The 23,464-nt window shown below is 36.7% G+C and overlaps 1 protein-coding gene across 4 annotated transcripts; it reads right to left on the bottom strand.

Annotated features, from left to right (window-relative positions):
* Positions 1 to 854: 854 nt before the first annotated feature.
* LOC108072567 (protein hunchback) lies at positions 855 to 22,767 on the bottom strand. 4 transcript variants are annotated; one of them, XM_070284826.1, is made up of 4 exons: positions 22,631 to 22,767; positions 20,123 to 20,147; positions 15,079 to 16,118; positions 855 to 4,332 (listed from the first exon to the last, which is right to left on the bottom strand). In XM_070284826.1, the coding sequence occupies exons 3-4, from the start codon at positions 15,925 to 15,927 to the stop codon at positions 3,019 to 3,021; spliced, it is 2,163 nt and encodes a 720-aa protein (XP_070140927.1). In that variant the 5' UTR covers positions 15,928 to 16,118; positions 20,123 to 20,147; positions 22,631 to 22,767; the 3' UTR covers positions 855 to 3,018. The 4 variants fall into 4 exon arrangements, with proteins under 4 accessions (XP_070140927.1, XP_017019247.1, XP_070140926.1 ...); XM_017163758.3 differs by lacking the exon at positions 20,123 to 20,147; XM_070284825.1 differs by lacking the exon at positions 22,631 to 22,767 and having other exon boundaries at positions 20,123 to 20,382.
* Between the last annotated feature and the right edge of the window lie 697 nt (positions 22,768 to 23,464).

The following is a 23,464-nucleotide window of genomic DNA, read 5'->3' as shown; positions in this document are numbered from 1 at the left end:
TACACATTAAGCCAGGCACTTAAGTTACGTTTCTAAGTTAAAAAAAAAAACAAACACAAAGAGAAAAAGAATTATGCTAAAAACAAACACACAAATCAATCAAACCAATAACTTAAATTATTTAGTTATTATTTTGTGTAATTATAGAATGAAGTGAATTATATGTGAAGTGAAAATATTAAGTAAAAATAGAAAAAACAAGGAAACTATTGTATTTTGGGGAGATAAATTCTTAATTTCTAAAAGAATTTTGATTTTACATGACTTTAAGGTGAAGCGACATCTAGCGGAATTCTTGGGGAAAAGATGCAGTGTACTTTTCGGGGTTCAAGGTAAAATACATGTAAAATCTTAAAAATTGTACATGAGCACAGTTTGGGAGGTACTGCAGGAGCTACACATCACTTTTAGATGTATTGAAGTAGAGGTAATGCATTTTAAAACAGTTGTAGAAGCACAATAACAACTGATCTTGGGCTGAACCTATTGTAGTTGCTCTCAAACTATGGCAAACCTTAAGCAATCATTTTAAAACTGTGCCCAGCCTCAAGAAATGCTTTTAAAACGGTGGCTAATTTCTTAAAAATCTTAAATGCAGTTTAAAAAGTACCAAAGTACAGGTAATAAATTTATATTTAGTTGCAGAAGCTTAGTGATAACTGATTTTAGGCTTCAAGCCGAACAAACCTGTTATAGTTCCTCTCAAACTATGATGATCCTTAAGAAACGGCTTGAAAAACTGTGCCTAGCTTCAAGAAATTCCTTTAAAATGGAGCCTAATTTCTTAAATAAAATATAAATGTAAAAAAAACCTAACTGACCCAATTACCAGACCAGAAAAAAAACAAGGCCAATGCCATTTACAATGCTTGTCAGACAAATAGGTACACACATTTATTAATTTTTTTTTTTAGCTGCTGTTTAAACATTCATAAAAAACGAATTTCGGCTTACGCTCCCTTCCATACGCACACTCTCTCTCTCTCTCTCTCTCTCTAGTCACATCACCCAATTCTTGCTAATTTTACAGACAATTAATTTATACATACACACACGCATAATTTTCCATTAAATATATATATATTTCTTTACACTTGACTATTGTGTTTCGGTTTTTGGACATTTTGTTGTTGTTTGTTTTGTATTTTTTCTAGGCTAAAAGGTAAAAACTAACGGCTAAAAAACGCAGCAGCCAACAGCAAAAAGCCGAGCTGTCTCTCCTCTCTCTCTCGTTTTATGTGACTAACTAATTTGCCCATATTTTTTATTACATATATATTTATATATGTATATATATATTCAATATAAATTAATTCAATATTTCTGTGTTTTTTTTTTGCTCTGCTTTGCTTTGCATATATTTATAAAAATAAAAGCTACTTAAATATTATGCAAAAATCATCATTAGGACCTAAATAAAAAGTAAACACAAAAAATATACAATGTTTTGTTTTAGCTTTTGTTGTAGTTGGTTTTTTGTTTTTTGTTTCTTTAACGAACTAGTGACGACAGTATCAGTATTTTGTATAATATTTGCTTTGCTTTGTTTTGTTTTTGCTTTGTTGGTTGGTTGGTTTCAGTTGTTGTTGGGTTTGGATTTGGTTGGACTTTTCGACGACCAGACTTAAGTGACTAAGAAAACATTTCTGTTTCAAAATAAGGTACAATGATATATATATATATATTTGTATCCATTTTTACATATATATATAGAAAACATATAGGTTTTGCACAATTGCCTTTCCCCCGCAACTCCCATTTATCTTTCTAGGGGAACTTCGAGTTTACAGTAATGCCCAACATTTTTGGAGCTTGACTTTTTAGCAGCCGCTTTTTCCTTGTCTTTACAATAGTGTTTTTTTTTCTCTCTATTTTATTATATATTTTGTATAGGAGCGAGGTCTATATATATATATATATTTATATAGAGCTGGAACAATCAGCAATCAGATAACGCCTAGAAGTGGACGATCGATCTCTACCCCCAATAAAACGAATCTTCTAATTAGAATCTATCTAAAACATGGCAAATGCTTTGCTCTCTATTGTTCTATTTCTCGGTAGTAGTACGTATTGTGTGTATTTTTTATATAAGTAATACTGAGATTCTGCTAGTTAGATGTCTCAGGACCCAGACCCAGTCTAACCCTATCTATGTATCTATGTATCTATGTATTTTAATGTACTTTAATATTGAAGTTGTGGACAAAAACGAAACTCTGTTTGTTTATGCAGAATAGAAAGTAACTTTGGTTTATGTTCTTGTTGTTGCTTCTTGAATATTTTATATATTGGGAGAGAGATGCTGAGATGGAAGAAAGTATAAGTTAATCCAAAAGAATTCTTTGAACTGGAAGATACAATTCTCTGTACTTATAGTTGCTTTTATTCGAGAATTGAATCTTGGTGAAAAAAAGCTTTAAAATCTGTTTCTTTTTTTCAAATAAGATTTTAAATCAAAAAGCATGCTATACTTTAGAAAAGCAAATTTCGTTTTTATTGCCTACTTTTAGGGGCTTTTAAAATAGATTTAAGTTCTCAAACAAGTTCTTAAGCATTCCTGTTTTTATTTCAAATTCTTTCAAGTCACATCTAGTCATCTCTCTCCTCCTTTCTCCAGCTCTCTCATATATGTTTGTAAGTACCATTTCTCCAACCTTTCTCCATCTTCTACTCCTCCCCATTTCTCCGCCTAAGTAACACTGCCTCCCCTTTTTCTGCCAAGCTTTGTACAAAATGGTGACCCCGGTGGATTCCTGGCCAAAAAAACTAAAAATAAGTTGTACTCTGTGTTTTTTTTTTCTGTATTGGTTTCTGTTCTCTTTTTTTCTCTCTGTGTATTGACTATTTTCAAATGGAATTGCGTCGCCTTCATTTGCCATGCTGTGCGGCCAGCCGGATTTTGCTTAAACCCACACCGAAGCCCAAGCCAAGTCCTGTTCCCATACCCATTCTCATTCCCATTGCCATTCCCGCACCCGATGTAGTCGTCGTCGTCCACTTTTTGAGGCGCCACTGTCACTTGGGCTGGATCCTGGCCGAGCGTTCCAGCTCATTGAATTGCCCGTAGTAGAGCACCTCGCTGATCAGCTTCTCGGCAATGATACGCTGTGTGCGATCCATGGTCCGCAGCTTGAGGGACACATTCGATCCTATAAAGTCGCAGTCGTCCCGATTTAGGGACTCGGCATAGAAGGCGGAGGCGGCCACGGCCGCTTGGGCGGAAACACTGCTCTTGATATGCCCCGGACTGGCGGCCGATTCCGTGGCCTCATCATTATCCGGATCCGGTTCCTCGCCATCGGACATGCTCTCCCTGGAGCCGAGCAGGGAGCTCATTAGCATATGACCCGCCGCCGCAGCCGCACTGGAGGCATTGGTTAGTTTACGCATATTCAACGGCATAACAACGGCGGGTGTTTGACTGGCATCGCCGCTATTCTGCGGCGGCAGGACAAAGGAACCAAAGTTGGCCTTGGCCTGGGCCACCCTCAGGTCCTGGGCCATATCCACCAGCTGCAGGCGGCTCTCCTCGCCCGCCGAACTGTACGAGCGATGGGATTCGGGTGGCGGTGGCGGGGCTACGCCAGTTGCCTGGCCATGAAAATAGTCCACCAGCTCCTGCTTGATGTCCAGCTCATCGTGGCCATGGGCATGGAGCTGCTGCGTGACATGTTGCTGCTGTTGCTGCTGCTGCTGCTGCTGGAGGTGGTGCGTGTGTGGATGATGATGCAGCTGCTCGTGCGCTTGCCTTGGCGTGGCTGCTCTTCCGGGACCGGCGGGACTGTTAAGCAGGTGATTCTTGTGCGCCTCGTGCATGTTGGTGTTCGGTATGGGGCTGCTACCAGCTTCGCTGAGAGTCCTTTCGGAGCGCAAAGGATCGCTGGGCTGATCGTTGGCCTCTCGACTGCTGGAACCACCACCTCCTCCTCCAATCACACTACCTCCGCCGCCAGGTCCTGAACCGGGACCACCGCTAGCCGGTGATCGTCGCTCCACCTTGGCCGCCAGTTGCCCCAAGGCCGCTGCCGCCGCCACATCCTCCTTGGTGTTATTGTTGTCCTCATTGTCCGATGTGTCCATCGTTTTCAGCGGACTCTGCTGGAAATCGCTGGAGCTGCTGCCACCTCCTCCTCCTCCTCCGCCTCCACCCCCAACGCCATGATAGCTCATGGGCAGGGGCACACGCAGCTGCTGGGGCGGGGGTCCACTTCCTCCGCGGTCGGATCCACCGCCGCCGGAACCCGATATCGGAGGCGAATACTGACCCGCCGTATTCCAGCTGTCCAACGTCTGGCTACTAGCTATCAGCATGGGGATATTGAGGCCCATCTGGAAGAACAGAACAGAACGAGACCGAAAAAAGGTTAGCGATAAGGCGATTTTCTGGCGAGGAATAAAGTGTCGTCGGTGTCGCTGGCCAAAGGTCCCTTCAACTATCGGCCGACTCTTCGTCATCGTGACGCAGTCGAAAAAGATTGACCCATCGAGATAACGCCGGCTACTTGAGAACTTATATAGTGTCCATAAAGTTTGTGGAGAAAAACCATTAATTAAGAGCTTGGTTCTTGGGTTAAAAAGTGCACATATTTTATGAGCTTTTGCTTTGGTCTTAATAATTTTTTTATTAAAGGTTATTTGAATAAAAATATTTGGTATAAAAAGAGTAATTGTGATAAATAATAATATTTTTAAATATTTAAATTATGTTTTTAATAAAACATTCAAGTTTATAGCACCAAAAACCTCTTTAACTAAGATCGTAAGCTATCCTGCACTGGCTTGTGTATATTTAAATTATATTTAAACTTTATTTTATATCTAAATAGTTCTCCAAACTAATATAGATCACTTTCAAATAGACCCTTCCTATTACCGCAATATAGGCACAGATTTGTTTATCTTTTACGTCCTTATCTCTTATCGAAGAAGAGTCTGTTTATAGACCCGATAGCAATGCCAAACCGGTTTCATAAGTGTGAAACTAATAAATTCTTGAGATAGGAATGAAATTAGATTTTAAGAACTATATAGTAATGATGACTATTTAAGAGAATTTAACTAATCATGTTGACTTGAAATATATTGAGGTCTCGTGTTAGATTTTTGGGACAATCATGAAGGGTAAGCATTCGACTTATTGTGATAAGATATTAGTGATTGAAATAGAGAATTTATTAAATTTAATGTTTTATAATACCACCTGCACTACATTTAAACAAAAAAAGATCTAAAAAAAATATTAATTAAGATTTATTTAAATTAAAGTAATTCCATAAGTCCTCTTTTTAATTAGTAATTAGTAAATAATAAATTATTTAATAATACTTCTGGAAATTGTATTATTTTGAGATACTTTTAAAAAATAATACTTTCTTAAAGAATATTTGTATTAATAAAACAAGAAAGGAAGCTAACTTCGGCACGCCGAAGTTTGTATACCCTTGCAGATTGGTTTCGATGTTTATATTATAGATTTAAATGCTGAAAACACTCACAAAACAGAGTTTCATTACATTTTACTTATACTTATTATGTCTACAGTTACAGTTTTACATTCCCAGTTTTACATTTTCTCTACATCTACCGATCGGTTTATATGGCAGCTATATGATATAGTTGTCCGATTTTTATGAAATTTATTCAATAATTCTAGAATAATAAAAAAAACTTATATCTCAGAGTAGATAAACATACGTTGAAAAACAACGAAACTATAATTTTTTTTCCTATTTATTTCTCGACCGTTCCTATGGCAGCTATATCATATAGTCGTCCGATTTTCATAAAATTTTAACCAAAATTCTGAAATAATATAAAATAGCCATAACTAAAAAATGGTGCAAAAATGTTGAAAAACAGCAAAGTTATAATTTTTTTCTACAAATATATCGAACATTTGTATGGCAGCTATATGATATAGTCGTCCGATCCGGCCTGTTCCGACATATATAGCAGTGAAAGCATATAGAAGACTATATGCAAAGTTTCATTCAGATAGCTTTAAAACTGAGGGACTAGTTTGCGTAGAAACAGACAGACGGACAGACAGACAGACAGACAGACAGACAGACAGACAGACGGACAGACGGACATGGTTAGATCGACTCGGCTGTTGATGCTGATCAAGAATATATATACTTTATAGGGTCGGAAACGTCTCCTTCACTGCGTTGCAAACTTCTGACTGAAATTATAATACCCTGCAAGGGTATAAAAAAACGCCAGCAGTAATCAACTTTTAATAATTCCTTAATTTTAAATCTCTTTCAAATAAAAATATGTCACTCAATTAAGCAATTTTATTTATGTGTAAATTTTATAATTATCAGAATTATAAAGCTAACTTTGTTTATATCTTAAACTGGAATTATTATAATTCTAGTCTGGGATCCCCAGAGAAATGTATAAATTTATGTTTTTACTTTTTGCAAACGACGCATTCCAATGCCGGTCAAACCCCCTGCGAAAGTTGTTTTGCTTTTTGTTTTCTTCAAAAATTGTTAAAGTAAATGCAGAACATAAATTTAAAAGCCTGAAAGCCGAGAAGAGTGACCAAATTATGGTAATATTTGGTAAATAAATAATAATTTCGACTTTTTGAATGGTCAAGCTCAAATCGTGTTATTGTTTTTTGTTGTTTTTCCTTTTTTTTATATGGCAAACACACGAAGCGATCAAAACAAATTAGCAGACACACGCACGCACACACAACAATAACACAGATACACACACACACACACAGACAGGTGGCAAAGTGCGCGAACTTTCCAAACAAACCCCCCTATCTCCACCTGCCCCTTTAACCCGCAATGACAGCCGCAAAATAAAATGAGACAAAAAAGCAACTTACGTTTGATGTGTTTGTCAATGCCGTTTGCTCAACGGGAATTCTACGATGAATCCCCGGGGATCGCAAACTATTACTATTATTATTGTAATGCATTTTTTGTATTTTTTAGTAATCAACAAAAAAAAAAAATTAATAACTTTTTTTTGATGTGTGTGCGAAAGCTACGACAACGCGACTCGGAACTCGTAATATTTTTGACCGAAATTATTCTAGCGACGTAGTAAAAATTTTCGAACAGCCGAATGGAGGAGAGCGAGAGAGAAAAAAGCTACGATTTTAAGAGAACTTAAAATATGCTCCAACTTTTAAGAGAATTCGGTTTATTGGATCATCAAAGTGTGGGTGAGTCACAAAGAGACAAGTGATAGAGCGGCAATTAACGGTGTTTTTGATATGATATTTGACATGTTATATATTAGTTTCTTTTTCTAATTTAAATTTAATTTATTGAAACTAACAAACATACATATTTGGTTTTCCGAATTGTTTCAAAGTTGTAAATGCTTTTAATTAACAGAAAATGAGTATTTTATACAATATTTAATGGCAAATCTTTCTTAACTTTTAATTAAAATATTTAAACAGCCTGTTAACTGGATTTTTTTACGAAATATTAGGTTTCATGTGCTGTAAAAGATTACAGATCTCGTAATAAAAAGTTGCTTAAATTTAATATTAGCACTTGTGTTTTTTTTAGCAACCATAAAAAACGCTGATTGAAACTGGCTATTACATCATCCCTAAATCTAGTAAAACGCACCGAACCCAAAATAAACATATTCAATATCAATATCCCCCCAACTTGTTTGTTGTTATTTTTTTTTTTGCGAAATCTTTTGCAAATGTCAGCATTAGTTAGCAGAGAGTTTGTCAGCCGAAAGAGAACAACCTGCTTAGAATTATTTTTCTTGAAAGAACCAGAAGAAAGAGAAATGGGCAGAGCAAGGGAATGTTTTGAGAGAGGTCTAGGAGAGGGCTTTTAATGGTCAGGCGCCGACAACGACAACGACGGCATTAGCATTAACCTACCCCACGTTTGGGGCCAACAACAACGGCAATAAAGTGTTTAATGGTCAAAACGGCGATCAAAGCAGGCGCTCGTTCTCTCTCTCCTTCTCTGTCTACCCTGCTAGCCCCCGCTCTGTCTGCGTCGATCTCTTTGATTTCGCCTCCCCTCCTTTTTATTGTCTGTCTCCATTGTGGCGCCTAGAACTTTCCATCAAAAAAGACAGTGACAAAGAGACTGAGAAAAAGTAAGAAAAACAGATTTTTTTTAGTAAACCCAAAATATATATGTATGTACTTTCTCTTATAATTACTTTACATAACTGATTTTTCATTAATTAGTTTATCTTCTCCTTCCTTAAACTTTCATAATTTTCCTCTAAATTAATTTTTTAAAATCAACAATTTAAATGGAAATGTTGCTTATTGGGGCATTCCCCGAAAATAAGAGTTCAACCTGCACTGTTTATTTGTTGTTATTGTTGTTACTGCATTTGCTGCTGTTTTTAAGTTTCCTCAACTGCGAACACCACCCTCCCCCTCCCCCACGGTTGCTATTATTATTGTTGTTGCAGCTGCTTTTGTTGTTTACGCATTCAGAGCAGAATATGTGAGTGTGTGTGTGCGAGTGTGTGCCCGTTGTGTGCGTGTTTGCATGTCTGTATTATTATTTTGTTAAAGCAAATAAAATAAAACAGACAAGAGAATGAACTCGCTAGCTCTTCCTCTCTCTCCCACTCTCCACGTGTGTGTGTGTGCCTGTATGTGTGCAACTGAAAAATGTAAACAAACTGATTATCATCCAATCCAATGAATAAATAACACACAACACAAACTACGCGTCGTCGTCGTCGCTGTTTCTACTCCTTTGGCACGAAATGCGCTCCCCTCTCTGTACCTCTCCGCGTGCCTCCTTCTCCTTCTACCTTTTCTCTTCGTCCGCCCTCTTTCTTCTCCAACCCCTCTTACCGCACCTATCTCCTTGTCGCCCCATTCACAATTGTCGCGGGCTCCCTCTGTCCAAATCTACAGTGGAACTTGCCTAACACAACTCCTTTGCTTAGGATTAAATATTTTATGATAAAAACCAAATCATATAAAAATCAATGATCTTAAAAGTTGAAAAATCAAATTATGAAATTTATCTTTCAGATATTTAAGATATAGAAACTCCACTGTATCCATCTGCTGCGCACGCAAATGTTTTTGAAGTACGATGGCGATATTTTCGCAAAAGCAAAAGCGCATACACCGCAGCGGCGGCGGCGGCAGCAACAACAACAACTTACTCCAAATACGGCAAGTAACTGCTACACTAACATTAATGAAACTGCCATGAAAACCGCAAGCGCAAGCGCCGCACACAAAAGCCCCAAATACCCCTCTCGCAATCCGCCACCTTCGCCGCTGCCCCCCTACTCTCTAAAATAGGGGGGGCGGGGGATTTACACTGGTCATGGGGAGTCGTAAAATTAACAGTGGAACAAATGGCAATTGAAAATGCATTGCGGTAAGCGCCGGTGACACTGCGAGAGTGTCACTTGGCAGGTGACAATGCCAGAGGTGCCAAACTATCATTGGTTACCTGGTTGATCTTCCCAAAAGCTTTATTATAGAATTTACTGTTATTTATAAAATCATAAAAACTACGATTTAGTTATTGATATTAAATTGGGTTTAAGGAAATTTTTAGTTTATACTTAATTTCGATGTTTATGTTTAATATTTTCTTCTTATATGTATTTTATATTCAGTTTTTATTTGTCATTTGAATGCTTATTGGTAATAAGTAAAGTTGTTCATAGTTTAATTAAAAAAACATAAATTTCTAAAAACCTAATCAAATTTAGTTTAGAACCTTAATAAATACGGAAGCCTTCTCTGAAAACTACTTCAAAAAATATATTTTTTATCTCAATCTCAACTTTTCCACTATTTCTAGCTCCCTTTAATTAACTATTCCTTTTTCATTTAAACTTGCTTATATCCTTGGAAACCATCTCCACCCTATTGAACTTTTCCGTATGCTTGCCCAGAAATTCAAAAATTCTTGCATAAGTTTCAGCAAACTCCTTTTGGGGCAACGTGCGCACCCAAAAAATCCCCACAATTTTCCAACCCACCACCCCGAAAAACCCTATCATCGCTATCATCATTATCATCATCGCAAAAAAAAGAAAAGAAAAACAAGGGGAGGAGAGGGAAAAACCATACGATGCGCGCTTGGCTCTAAACAACTTTGCAATGAATGAGTAAACAAAAACAAACGCCGACTTCGCTGCCGGCTTCGCTGTTGCAGTTTTGCTGCTTATTTGCCTTGCACTTTTCATTCCGCCCACCGCAGGGGATGGGTGGAAAAGGGGTGAGGGAAAAATAGTAGGGTTATAGGCAGTGCAAGGAGAAAACAAAACAAAACAAAACAACGCGCATTACAGCAACAACAAACAGGCCTGATACTCCGCTACTGTTGCTGCGCTCCAGCAGCAGCAGCAGCAACAATACGAAACACAAACAAGTGAAAATTTGCACTTACAGAAAACTATTTTTACAAAAAAAAAAAATCCAAAAATACCCTTAAAATTTGTGTAATGCAAGGTTAAGGCTTAAACTTTATTCTTATTTCCCAAATTCGTATTTAAAAAATACTTGAATATAAATGTTTTAAACTAAAATTAAACAAACAATTATTTAATACAGTTTACAACTTTTTAGCTATACATTTTTAAAATTTTTTTTTAATTTTATTTTATTTTTTTAAACCTTTTTTCAGGTGTAAAAGTTTGCGTGGGATATAAACAGAAGGCGGTGGGTGGGTGGTTGCGGATGGGTCGCAGTGCGTGAGTCTAGCTAGCTTAGCCACAACATTGCGGGACAACAAACTGAAACAACAACAACAACAGCAACTATATTGTTTTCTTCTTATTGTTTTTGTTGGTTTCTTCTTGTTGTTCACTTGTCTTGAGGAAAATACTGCAGAAGCAAAACAATTGCAAAATATGAACAAAAAATACATAACAATAAGTGGGCGTTGGGCTGTTAGTGGGCTGGCTTTAGGTGGCGTGGCAATAACGGGGGGTGGAGAGGGTGGTAAATCCGTTGGTGGGCGGCGTCTAAAAAGAGGGCGTGGGCGTCGTTGTTGGTGCCTGCACACGCAAATAATAATGACGCAGGAACAGAAAAAAAAAAAAAATAATACAACACGAGACTAAAGCCAAAACAAAACAAAACATAAAATAAAAGAAAAGAAATACTGAGAAATTAAATAACAAAATTAAAAGGGAAAAGAAGGCAGCTGTCTGGTCAGAACCGATTTTGTCTTGTCCAAACCAAGTAGAAACAAATCTTTAGAATTCGTCGAATAAATGATTTAATTAAGTAAAATAATAACCGAAATCTTAAAGAACAATTGAATGAGAAATGTTCGACGTTAACTTGCCACTTGTTACTAAACTAACATTTACTTTTAACTATATACTTTTAAAAAATGAGGAAATGAAAGATTTCTTGAGAATTTAGTTAAACCACTTGTATAGTAATCCTATTAAGTTTAAAGCCTTGAAAATTCAACAACTTTTCACCTTAACGTAATCGGAAATAAATCGATTGGTAATTAAGGTATCAGAATATTAGTCATTTGATAAGTAAATCAATTTATAAGTGATAATAAAGGTAAATAGTCGATTAAAATGCTATAAATATAAATTACTCAGCGATGAAGCATTCTCTAAATGTAAACAAATATAAATTATATGTTTTAATTAAATATTAAAACTTCATTAAATAATATATTATTTTTATAGAATAATAAAAACAAAAGAACTTTCATATAATTCAGTTTAAGCAACTTTTAATAATTTCAAAATGCAATTAGTTATTCATTTTAAAAACGACTCACTTTTTAAACTCTCTGTATATTTCTTGTCAGAGCTCCGTCCCTATTTGGATGGCCATAAATGTCAAAAAGCGTTATGGGAACCACAAAACTAGAAAGCAAAGGTGACATGACTTGGACAAACAAGTTGCATGCATTTAGCCGGGCCACGCCCCCAAATACCACCCACTCCCACGCCACGCCAGGGCGAAAAAAACAACAAAAAAACCTCACAAAAAGTCCAGGCGCCAAGTTTTATATTCTCTTTTCCTTGGTAAAAATTTTCATTTGTTTTTCAGAAAAACAGCAGCAGCAAAAAGCGAACGAAAACAGGCTAGAAGAAGCAGCAGCAGCAACAACTACAACTCCTGGCATTTTGTTTTGATAAGTCTGACAAACAACAGAGCGCCAAGTAAAAACAAAAGCTTCCAACGAAGAACGAATCACGCCCGGACAAGGACAGTCCCCAAACCAGAGCCGCAGCCAAAGCATAAGAGGGGAAAGAATTCACTGGGTGGTAACCACAAAACAAAAACGTCACTACAGCAACAATAAAAACAAGGACCTAAAAGTCTATGGCAAAGTTTCAAGATTCAAAAGCTACTAGTAGTTAGTAAAATTAATTATTTGTTAAAGAGAGACACCAGCACATAAAGGTAAAATGATGAATTGTTTAGAGCAATTTTAGTTATGTTACCTGGAACATTTTACCTGTGAATATTTTTTTCTACTTGAGGTTTTCTTTTTAGCTCACATACCAGAATTTATAACTATAGCTTTTGTAGTTTTCAAGATTAAAGTTTATATTTAAAGAATTAGTATCTAAAAGGAGGATATTATATTAACCATCATTTTATATCGTCTTCTTCATCGTCTTAAAATTCACATCCTAAAATTGATAACTCTAGCTTTTGCAGATCCCGAGATTTTATACCTTTTGATTTTTTAAAACAAATTTTCTTCGTATTTTACACTTTTTTATTTACAAAAAGAACCTTATCCAGATGGAGATTGGATCCCCACGAAATTTTATTCTTCTTGAATAATAACTCAACCTTTTCAGTCAGTGTATTCCAAATAACAAACGGAACCAAATGGGAGGCCCAAATAAAAAAACAAAAATCGCTGTAGCAAGTGTAGCCAGCGTCGCTGCCGCTGTCGCTGTCGACGTCGCAGTCGCCAACACATTTCGCCGTGCAAAACAAACATTTCATCATACAGAGCGGCATAAACAACAAAAGCAACAACAACAACAAGTAACAATAACACACACCAATGGAAAGAAGAAGGCGAAGCAGAAGAAGAGCGGCGACGAAATGTCAGGGCCCCCCAATACACACCTCCTCTCCCTCCCCCTCGTACACTTTGCTTGCCTGGCGCGACAACGCAAATAAAAACAAGAAAGGAACCTAACTTCGGCACGCCGAAGTTTGTATACCCTTGCAGATTGGTTTCGATGTTTATATTATAGATTTAAATGCTGAAAACACTCACAAAACAGAGTTTCATTACATTTTCCCCATACTTATTATGTTTACAGTTTGACAGTTACAGTTTTACATTCCCAGTTTTACATTTTCTCTACATCTACCGATCGGTTTATATGGCAGCTATATGATATAGTTGTCCGATTTTTATGAAATTTATACCATAATTCTAGAATAATAAAAAAAGATTATATCTCAGAGTAGATAAACATACGTTGAAAAACAACGAAACTATAATTTTTTTTCCTATTTATTTCTCGACCGTTCCTATGGTAGCTATATCATATAGTCGTCCGATATTGATAAAATTTTTACCAAAATTCTGAAATAATATAGAATGGCCATATCTAAAAAATGGTGCAAAAATGTTGAAAAACAGCAAAGTTATAAATTTTTTTCTAGAAATATATCGAACATTTGTATGGCAGCTATATGATATAGTCGTCCGATCCGGCCCGTTCCGACATATATAGCAGTGAGTGCATATAGAAGACTATATGCAAAGTTTCATTCAGATAGCTTTAAAACTGAGGGACTAGTTTGCGTAGAAACGGACAGACGGACGGACGGACGGACGGACGGACGGACGGACAGACGGACAGACGGACAGACGGACATGGCTAGATCGACTCGGCTGTTGATACTGATCAAGAATATATATACTTTATAGGGTCGGAAAGGTCTCCTTCACTGCGTTGCAAACTTCTGACTGAAATTATAATACCCTGCAAGGGTATAACAACAAAAATACCAACAACGCACGGAGACAGACAGTGTGGGGGAAAGAGAGCGAGAGAGAGGGGGATTGAGGGAGGGGGAGCTGGGGCCAATGCCTCACACACACACCACTGCGCATTTCTAAGAAAAATTTATGCGTAAAATTTTAATTCTGTTTTGATCGTCAACAACAAAAAAGCACACAAGCAAGCGCACACGAATGCCAGATAGAGAGAGAGTGGGGCTGTTGGAGAGAGTGTGAGTGTGGTGGAGCTTTTGGCGCTCCGGTGCAAAAACAGCAAGTCACTTGCGCACATGTTTGTCTGCGATTTCTCTTGCTCTCTTAGGCTCCAGCTCTCTTCGACGCAGGCGCTCTCTCTCCCCCTCCCTTCTGATTTCACAGTTAATTCGAGAAGTTGTTTTGATTGAAATTAACACTAGAAACGCTTTTTTTCCTCACTTGTCTGTCAAAAATTTCGATTGATAAGAGGCGAAATAAATTCAAACAAAATAAAGAGGAAATTTTGGTTGCTAAGCACAAAAACAAGTTAGGCACACGTGTTACAGGGTATTTTCTTAGAATTAGATTTAATCTTGAACAAAAACGATTCAAACATTTTTCTGTAGAATCAGTAGAATCAATCATTGCTTGAATTTTAAGTAAATAAGTTCTATTTAAGCAGTGAATATTTATAAATAAGCTTTAAAATTGATTGGAATTCCCTGTTAATCGCTTGTTTATTGACCCTCTAGGGTTAAGGCTATGTTTTAATTCTGGTTAATTTTTTATCATTTTCCGAAATGGACTTTGATTTTGCAACCAATTGATAAGGATTTTTACTCAATCAAATAAAAATATTTGTTTTATGGCAAACAAGATAACTTTTGTAATCAATTCTGGTTAATTTGACGACTTTTTGAAAAAGTTAATAACCTTTTATATTTTTATTTTGTATATTTATTTTTCGTGGAAAAAGTAAAAACCAGGTGTATTTGAAAGTTTTAATATTTTTCTCACTTTTAAATATATGTAAATTGAAAAACTAAGTAATTGAATATAAATTATAGGGAAATCCACTTTCAATTTAGATTTCCCTTTAACTTTTCCCTCATACTTATATTATAATTCCATAAACATTACTCACCGTTCCGAAATATTTCATCTCTTTGGTCTTGATGCGTCTGTGCTGCATGGCGGGCTGTGATCCGGATCCACCTCCGCCACCCACACCTGGTGCTCCTCCGTTGCCCGCCGCCGCTATGGTACCACTCTCGTAGGCCGCTGCTGCCACAGCAGCTGCTGCTAGGCCGTTTAACCCATTGTGAGCAGCAGCCGCTGCTGACGAGGATACAGGGTTGGGCACCAGATTACTGCCACCGGAGGTGTTAACACCTGAGACACCACCGCCACTGGCACTGAGACTTCCGCCGCCTGCTTCCATGAAATCGAATCGCTTGAAGGCATACCATTTGGACGGATTGGGCTGGATGCCCTGATAGATCTTCACGAACATCTTGTGCTTCTCCCGCCGATATTGGGTCAGGAGCACGTTCATCTTCCGCTCGACCTCCGCCTTGCTGCAGCCAAAGCGTTCGGCAATCTCTGACCAGGCCCGGAATCTGCATAGCTTATCCTTGTACTTGGGATCGGCACGATTCCATAGTTCGGTGTGGCAGCGATACTGCTCGATTAGTTCCAGGGCATCGTCGTTTGTCCACTCCATGATCTTGGGCGATGTGTCACCACCGCCGCTGCCACCGCCCGCTGGGATGCTTCCGGCTCCAGCACCGCCGGGCAATGGAATCAGCAGCTGTTGCTGTGGCTGTGACTGTTGCTGCTGCTGCTGCTGCTGCTGGGAGTGGTGCTGCTGCAGGGGCTGCAACGGCTGGTGGTGGCTTAAATAAGGATGATGATGATGATGATGGTGCGCAGTGGGATGTTGGTGGGCGGCTGCTGCTGCGGCGGCTACAACGCTGGCCGGATTGAAGTTCATTTGTGGGTGCTGCTGCCTCCTAAACACTATTATAGCTTTTTATAGCCTTTACTTATTTTAATCTAGGCGCTTCTGAAGAATCTTTCAGGGAATGTCACGCGAAATGCACTCAATCAACATCGTCTTCTTGGGTCCTGTCGACTGGGTCTCATTCTCATTCATTGAGCACTGCGTGTACTACTTTTCATTTACTGTAAAAAATAAGAAAAAAAATTAAGGAATAAGTAATAAATTTAGTTAAACAAAATTTAAAAATTTCCCAGCAATTATCAAGAAGAAATTTATGAAAAAATGCCAAATCATGTAAGATGAATGCATTATAATTTTTGGATTTTCTAGATATATTTTGTTGGAAACTCTAAGGATTTTTACCTTATTTTAATCAACTTGTAACATATGAATCAAACTTTCCATTAAGGGAAATGTTATAATGTGAATACAATATAAAATCTAGGAAAACAAGTTTGACTTCATTTAATTCCCGGGGTATTTTATCGTTCTGTTTACTCAGTCGCAGGGTTTTTTCCCGCTTGCCAAACAATCCATAGCCTCGTCGTGTGATAAAGTGACTCATTCACAACACACTCATTCACTCATTCACCACTCGAAACAGAGAAACATTTTCAGCGAACTCTGTTTGCGGCCAAATACGTGCGGCTGCAATCGGCTTGATCGCTCGCCATTGGTCATTATTTTATTTTTCTCTGTTAACTTATTTGTGCGCGCCGAGGTGTTAATCAGAAATGGGAAATTTTCAAGCCAACAACTAAGCATGGCCAAAAACCCCCCAGCGGCTGAAATCGATCATGGCAAAAGGCAGGTGGGGAGGGGCGGCAACTGAAATAGGCCTCTGTCCGGTGGCAGTTTGTCGGACTTGTTAATTGCTGGGATTTTTATTTGATTTGACATCTAATTGATAAACTGAAAGTCTATTGCGAAATTTCGAATGACATTTTATGTAAACGTTTAGCAGGAATTTACAGTACGGAAGCGAAACTAAACTAAATAATTGAGCATTCTAACATTTGAGTTGGAGTCTTGGCAATTGTTAGAAAATTAAACCAGCTAATATTTATTAGATTTAATTGTTTACTAACGAAAGGTTGCAAAGCTAATAGTTTCAGAAGAAACAATATTCTTCAAAGCATTTAGACACTATCTAATATATCCTTCACCTAATTTCACAATGAATGAAACCTAGGCACCCCACCTTATTCTCCTTATATAGCTTTGTTTAATAAAATCCACTTCCTACAAACTAAAACCAAAAATAAACGTCGACCTCAAGCTTATCTGGGTATATTAGACTATCAACTGTACGTCTCCAAGGGTAGATTACCCATAAAGTTTTATCTGAACAATGATGTGACGCAAAATTATGAAATACACGAAAGTTTGCCGTGACGTAGCTATATCTTTATAAATGTCATCCAATAACTACTTAAGGAAAAACCCGAAACCGATATATTGCGTTGTTTTCAAACGATCTAACGATCCTACGCCATTATTATGAACTTTAAATGATCGACATTTGTAATCTCGACAAACAGTAAAAACAATCGACACAAGCTATTTTCCATTCAGCGATTCCCTGTAACAAATCCAAAGCGAACAAAAAGTATAATCAGTTACAGAACACGTCATCGTCTGCCTAGGTCAGTGGCACTATATAGGCACTATATAGGCAGTAATACAGTGGCGGATCTAGAAGGGTTTTTCATTTTTCAAGCAAAATTATTATATCCACTAACGATCTTAATATTTCTATGAAATATATCCCATATTTATCTATAGTAAACTAAAAAAAACAAAGTAGAGATTCGATATTTTCTAAAATAAACCAGATTATGATTTTGATATTGTTTTTTATACTTTATAAAAGTAACTTGTTACATTTCCACCCCCGGAAAATATTTAGACCCCCCGCGTATAAATTGTGGCAATGCCACTGATAATAAAAGTCTAGATTTTGCGTTGGAACAAAGGTCCCGCAGTGGATGATAAAGCAGATTCTGATCGGAATTAGCATTTTGACGTGCAACTTTTGTTTAGCTAAAAATGTCGCAATTTGTGCGAGCGGAGAAAATTCTGCCAAGAAAAGGCGTAAGTATTAGTGTAGTGGTGTGTGTGCCGTGTAAATGTCACAAGTCAACAGAAAACAGAAGCAAAAGGCAACAACAAACGATAACAAAGATGGCAACAAGGCAACTTGCTCGCGCCTCGTCATTCACAATAGACGGAAGTGTATTTCGCACACACACACACTGGCACACATAATCTTCCCCAGGGACACGTGCGCTTTCACTCGCACCAACACCAATGTACATAGGAGACCCGTACTGTGCGGCATCTCGCTTTTACATCAATCTTTGTCGAACGTAGATTTTTTTCGCTTCCTGGTCTCTCGGGCGTCGAGCGCAATTTGCTTTACGTTTTAGCACTTGTCGTACGTATTTACGCTAAACAAAGGCGGTCAAGATATAAGCACTAAATAACTCGTACTAGATGCGATTCTTGGGATGAATCAATGCGTACAAAAGATTTGCTTACCAAAGTCTAGCATATAACAAAATACACAGAGGATAGAGTGGCGACCGTGAAGGATTTTGAGGATCGATCTGACTTTATGGTTGGGGCCCTTTTTGAAATTATTTACAAGTGTTTTGGAATTTCTAGAACTAAAAAACGTATAGTAATTGTAAACTGCTTAAGAGATTCGAATTCCTAAAGCTATTAATTTAATCGCAACTGTACCCTTGTACATACATATGTAATTATGTACAGTGGATCGCAGCTTATTTCGTGCAGTCAAGAAACGAAAATTTAAAACGTCCCTGTGGCTAAACGATTGAAGATAATCCAAATATTTAAACGCAGTACTTTTAGTACTTGTACTAAAATTTATACTGAACAAAGACAATCTTCCTAATTATAAAAACGATTTTGTATTTTAATAAAAACTAATTTGAGGGCTTTTTTCATGCCGCAGCTTATTTCGTGCACTTCGTTTGATTCAACTTATTTTTATTAATTTAATATAAACAATTTTATGTGACCTCTTATTTTATTCTGAATACCTTTCAGATGATGTTTCAATTGAATTAACTAGTTTTTTTAATGTTTCTAGATTAATTTTAATCAATTCCTCTAAGGCACTACTTTTTTGATAATTTTGGTCAAAACTTTTAATTTTTGGGATGGCTAGTCCAATATTTGCTAAAAATTTTAAATAATGATTATGTCTGGGTGACATTGATGTTGTTTTTTTGTCATTAGGACCGTTTTGTGTGAGCTAAAGCTTCCGAAAGTCCGATAAGTAGTAGAGACCGCTGTACTAATAGTTTTGCAAACTATCCCGTGTGACCACGTTTTCTACATTTTGAAAGAAGTTAACATTTTATATTGAAGGGAACATATTGGTTTCCAAGATCCTGCCAAAAAAAATTTGGTTTCCTACTCTACAGGAAGCCATTTAGGCCCAAATAAGACACGATCGCCGCCTTGCTTCAGAGTAGCTTGCAAGTGTTTGGTTTCTAGCTCAATATTGGGTCTCCGCCAATAATTTATACTGTCATCAGGATTAAATTAGTTAAACTTTTACTTATTGGTAAAGATAAAAACATTCCAAAAGAAAATCGGACGAATTATAAGCTCCTATGAAAAGTTTTGATGTTGCTCCTGTGCTGGTTTCCTTATAAATGGCTCTTTTCATACTACTAGAGCCTTATAGATGTATTTTTGCAACAAGAGGCGTATTAAATCGGCACTACACTTGTTTCTTATTTCGTGCTCTATCTATATAACAAATTTGGCAGACGTTTGTTAATGATTTCACTTTTTTTTTGGTCCATGTAATGAACTTAATGTTCACTGAAAAATGTATTCGGTGCATTTCGGCCCTTATGTTTGGCCCAATCTTCACGGACAAACGATTAATTTATGTTTTTATATATGTGCGATTTAAGAATAACATTTTCGTAGTACCACGGTGATTTTTTTTTCTGTCTTAAATTGAAAGAGAACTAATTATCGTATTTTAATAGAAATTCGCGATCCTATTTTACTTATTTCCCCATAACTTCATATTTTAGTGTGATCAGGCCAAGAAACTTTTAAAATATACATAAGCTACCAATACCAAAGCCAAAATAAAAAAAAAAATTAAAAATTAAGCCAAAAATTCATTGTTTCTTACATTTTAACTAGCTGCACGAAATAAGCTGCGGCGTGAAAAAAGGTCATAAATTTGTTTTTTTAATATTATTGTTTGTTCTTATTAATTGGGAAGATATTTTTTTTTAATTTAAAATGTAGGATATCTGATTCAAAACACTGCATTTAAATTGTTTCGATATCTCTTATGGTAGAGCAGCAGTGATGATTTATACTTTAGTTTCTTGACTGCACGAAATAAGCTGCGATCCACTGTACATATGTATGTACATAAAATGCCTTTGTATTTTAGCACAGAATTTAGCACACATAAATTTCATGAAATAAATTGTTTAGTAATCGGTTTTTTTCTTGCGACAAAGTTCGAGAAATATTTCTTTTTGCGCAGATTGCGACGCTGCGCAAACAGCTGGATGATTCATAACGGTAAACTCACGGCGCACACACACACACGGATATGAAAGTTGGAAAGAGAGAGGCAGAGCAATAGATAAGGAGAGAGGGGGAAAAACTTAATTTGTTTTTAGTTCAGTTTTGCGTGTGGTTTTCTTGTTTTATTTGCCTTGTGTTTTTTTAGTGTTTAGTTGTTTGCTTTTGTTGTTTGCGCCACACTCTGCGTCAATTTTTAGACGCGACACATTTTGGTCTATTTTTAGAACTTGTTTTTTACGCCACGCTGCTTTTTTTTACGCACTTTCGAGCACACACACTAGCTTTTTGGTGTTTTTCCAATTATTTTCCTTTATTGCTTGGAAATTGGGAATTTTTAAACATTCGTTTTTAATTTTTTTTATTGACTACGTTTTTGGTTTTCCCCATGCATTTTGTCTGTTCGGCCTCGTTGTATTTTTAAGTAGCACAGTTTTGGGGGATTTCCTTGGAAGTCTGCGGTTTTTTATTTGCCTTTTCTTATTATTTCTTTTTTTGTGTTTACTGATTGCGTTTATAGATTTCGTTGGTCTCTTGTTTTTCGCTAAAAATTCATTTGCATGTCCCGGGAGCTTTGATTTGTTGTTTTGATTCCCGGGAAAGGTGAGTTGGAATTTTTATCAGGAACTTCGAAATGTCACCGTATTTTTTTTATTGTCTTGTAATGTGAATCACGGGAAATTGCTTAGATTGCTGTTTTTATAGGAAGTTTATTTTTAAATTGGTTTGTGTTTTTTAGAACTTTAATGTGTCTTGGGACTTTTTGAGTTTTATTTTAATAAGTCTTTATAAACATTTTTATTCTTTCAGCTTCACATTTAGCATTTAATTTTAATTATGGTTTTTAGAACTTTAGGTCATACGTTTTATTGTAAAAAAATAATACAGTTTTTAGATAAACATTTAAAATTCACAGTCTCAGCGTTTATATTGCCCGATTTATTTTACAAACTTCTTTCATCAGACTTCCAACCATTTTGAATTCGTTTAAAAACGCTGCCAAAATAAAACGGTCTGAATCAGAAAACGTTGAATTTGCATAAAATCCATGTTATCCACAATTTAGTTTGTTTTCGCCTTTTGTCATTTTTGAATGAAGAAGAAGACGAAGAAGGCGGAGAGGCCGAAACAAATTAAACAACGCAAAAAGTAAACAACATCCAAAAACGAAATTGAGCACAGAAACTTAAAAATACATTTCAAGGCGCGCGGCGGGCATAAAATAAAAAACAATTTACAATCGCTCACACACAACACACACACATGCTATAGCGCGTATTGAAATAATTTGTAAAAAGCACTTTTTTATGAAATATTTGTTTGTTTGCGCAGTGGTTCTGTTTATGCGTGGTTTTTCAAAACCACTATTTGTGAAATATTTGTTTGCTTGGCTTTTAGTTATTGCTTCGAAAATTGGTTTATTTCACAACTAATAATATTTTTGGTTTCTATGTAATTATTTGGGGTTTACACGGGAATGTTTCAAAACATTTCTTTCGGTTTGGTTTAAGAAATTAATATATATATTTTTTAACAATTTTATATTATTAGATAAAGACAATTATTAAATAATTTTTGTTTAGAAATTTTGCCATTATTTAAAATTTGTTGTTTTAAAAATATGACTACTGTTTGTAAGTTTCAGTTTATCAGAAACGTCTAAAATATTTCACTTTCATATTATTTATATTTATGCCTGCAGCATAGGATTCTTAATTTTTGAGTTTTTTTATTTTTTATATTTTTTTATTTAATAATCAATTTACAATCAATATACATTATCCTCTTGAATGTTATATTTATTTCGTACAGATGGCAGAAATTTAATTTTTCTGAGCACAATAAGTATTTATTTTTAGTTTCGTATTTAAAAATTTTTTTTACACAGTTTGGTTTCAATTTAAAACTTTATTTGTTCCTGTTTTTAATGTTATTTGATTCTGTTAAGTTTTCGTAGATTTCAGATATAATCCTGCTTCTGATATTCGCAGTTCCGTTATTTGTTTAACAAACAATGAGGAAGAGAGAGAAATAGGATGTGGCCAAAACAAACATCGCCTGTCCCGCTCTCTCTTGTACACCACACACACAAACTAATTACCGCTATTTCGGAGGCGCTGTTGCGCTTTTACACTGCTCCGTATTCCGTATTCCGTTACGCGCGCAATTGGTACTATAGCTTCACCGTTATTCGTACTACCGTTCGCAAGCACCGTCTACTAGCGTCTGCGTCTGTTTCCCGACAAACACTGACAAACCTATTGGCATCGATTTGTAAACGCACCGACTGCGACTGAGGCAGCACGGCGTCGCACTGTGGGGCGTAGACCCCAAAAGTGGCGATCAAATCAGGTGAGCATATCTTGTATGGAGATTTCTTCTTGTTAGATGTGGTTGATGTATGAATTTCTTTTGCGACTTTGTTTGTTCTTACGATAAAGTTTCTCCTATTTGTTAAAATCTAATCTTTTTGTTTCATATACAATTTTTTAATTTATTAAGTTCTGAATATGTTAATACTTTCACTTTCTTTAAAGACACGGAAAATGTATTGCAACGTTGATAAACTATTGTTACAACCTTTGTTAGGTAAAACAAAAATAATAATAATCACAATTTCACACTTTTAGGACGCAATACCAATACACCACTGTGCCTTGGCTTTGGCGTCGACAGTGCCGCTGGCAGAGGCGCTAGCAGTGGCGCAAGCAGCGCATTGAAATGAGCACAACACACAGCGGCGGCGGCAGCGGCGGCGGCGACAGAAGCAGAGTAAACAGTTGTTTCGTGGAAAAACAAAACGAACATCGTAATGAAGTTCTCTTTGGCCTGTTGTGAAATTCTACGGTGCTTTGTCATGCTTAAAGCAACAACAAAGGAGTCCGCTAGGCGGGGGGCGTGGGGTGCATTGCCAGGGAAGCGAACGGGAGGCGGG

Source organism: Drosophila kikkawai, chromosome 2L (genome assembly GCF_030179895.1).
Source record: "Drosophila kikkawai strain 14028-0561.14 chromosome 2L, DkikHiC1v2, whole genome shotgun sequence".
Taxonomy (NCBI): domain Eukaryota; kingdom Metazoa; phylum Arthropoda; class Insecta; order Diptera; family Drosophilidae; genus Drosophila; species Drosophila kikkawai.
This window is presented reverse-complemented; position numbering and strand designations above follow the sequence as displayed.

Excerpts from the sequence above, each read along its gene's own strand:
- LOC108072567 (XM_070284826.1), bottom strand. The coding sequence starts at position 15,927 with ATGAACTTCAATCCGGCCAGCGTTGTAGCCGCCGCAGCAGCAGCCGCC. Across the intron at positions 4,333-15,078 it reads AGATGAAATATTTCGGAACG|ATGGGCCTCAATATCCCCAT; the intron begins GTGAGTAATGTT and ends CTGTTCTTCCAG.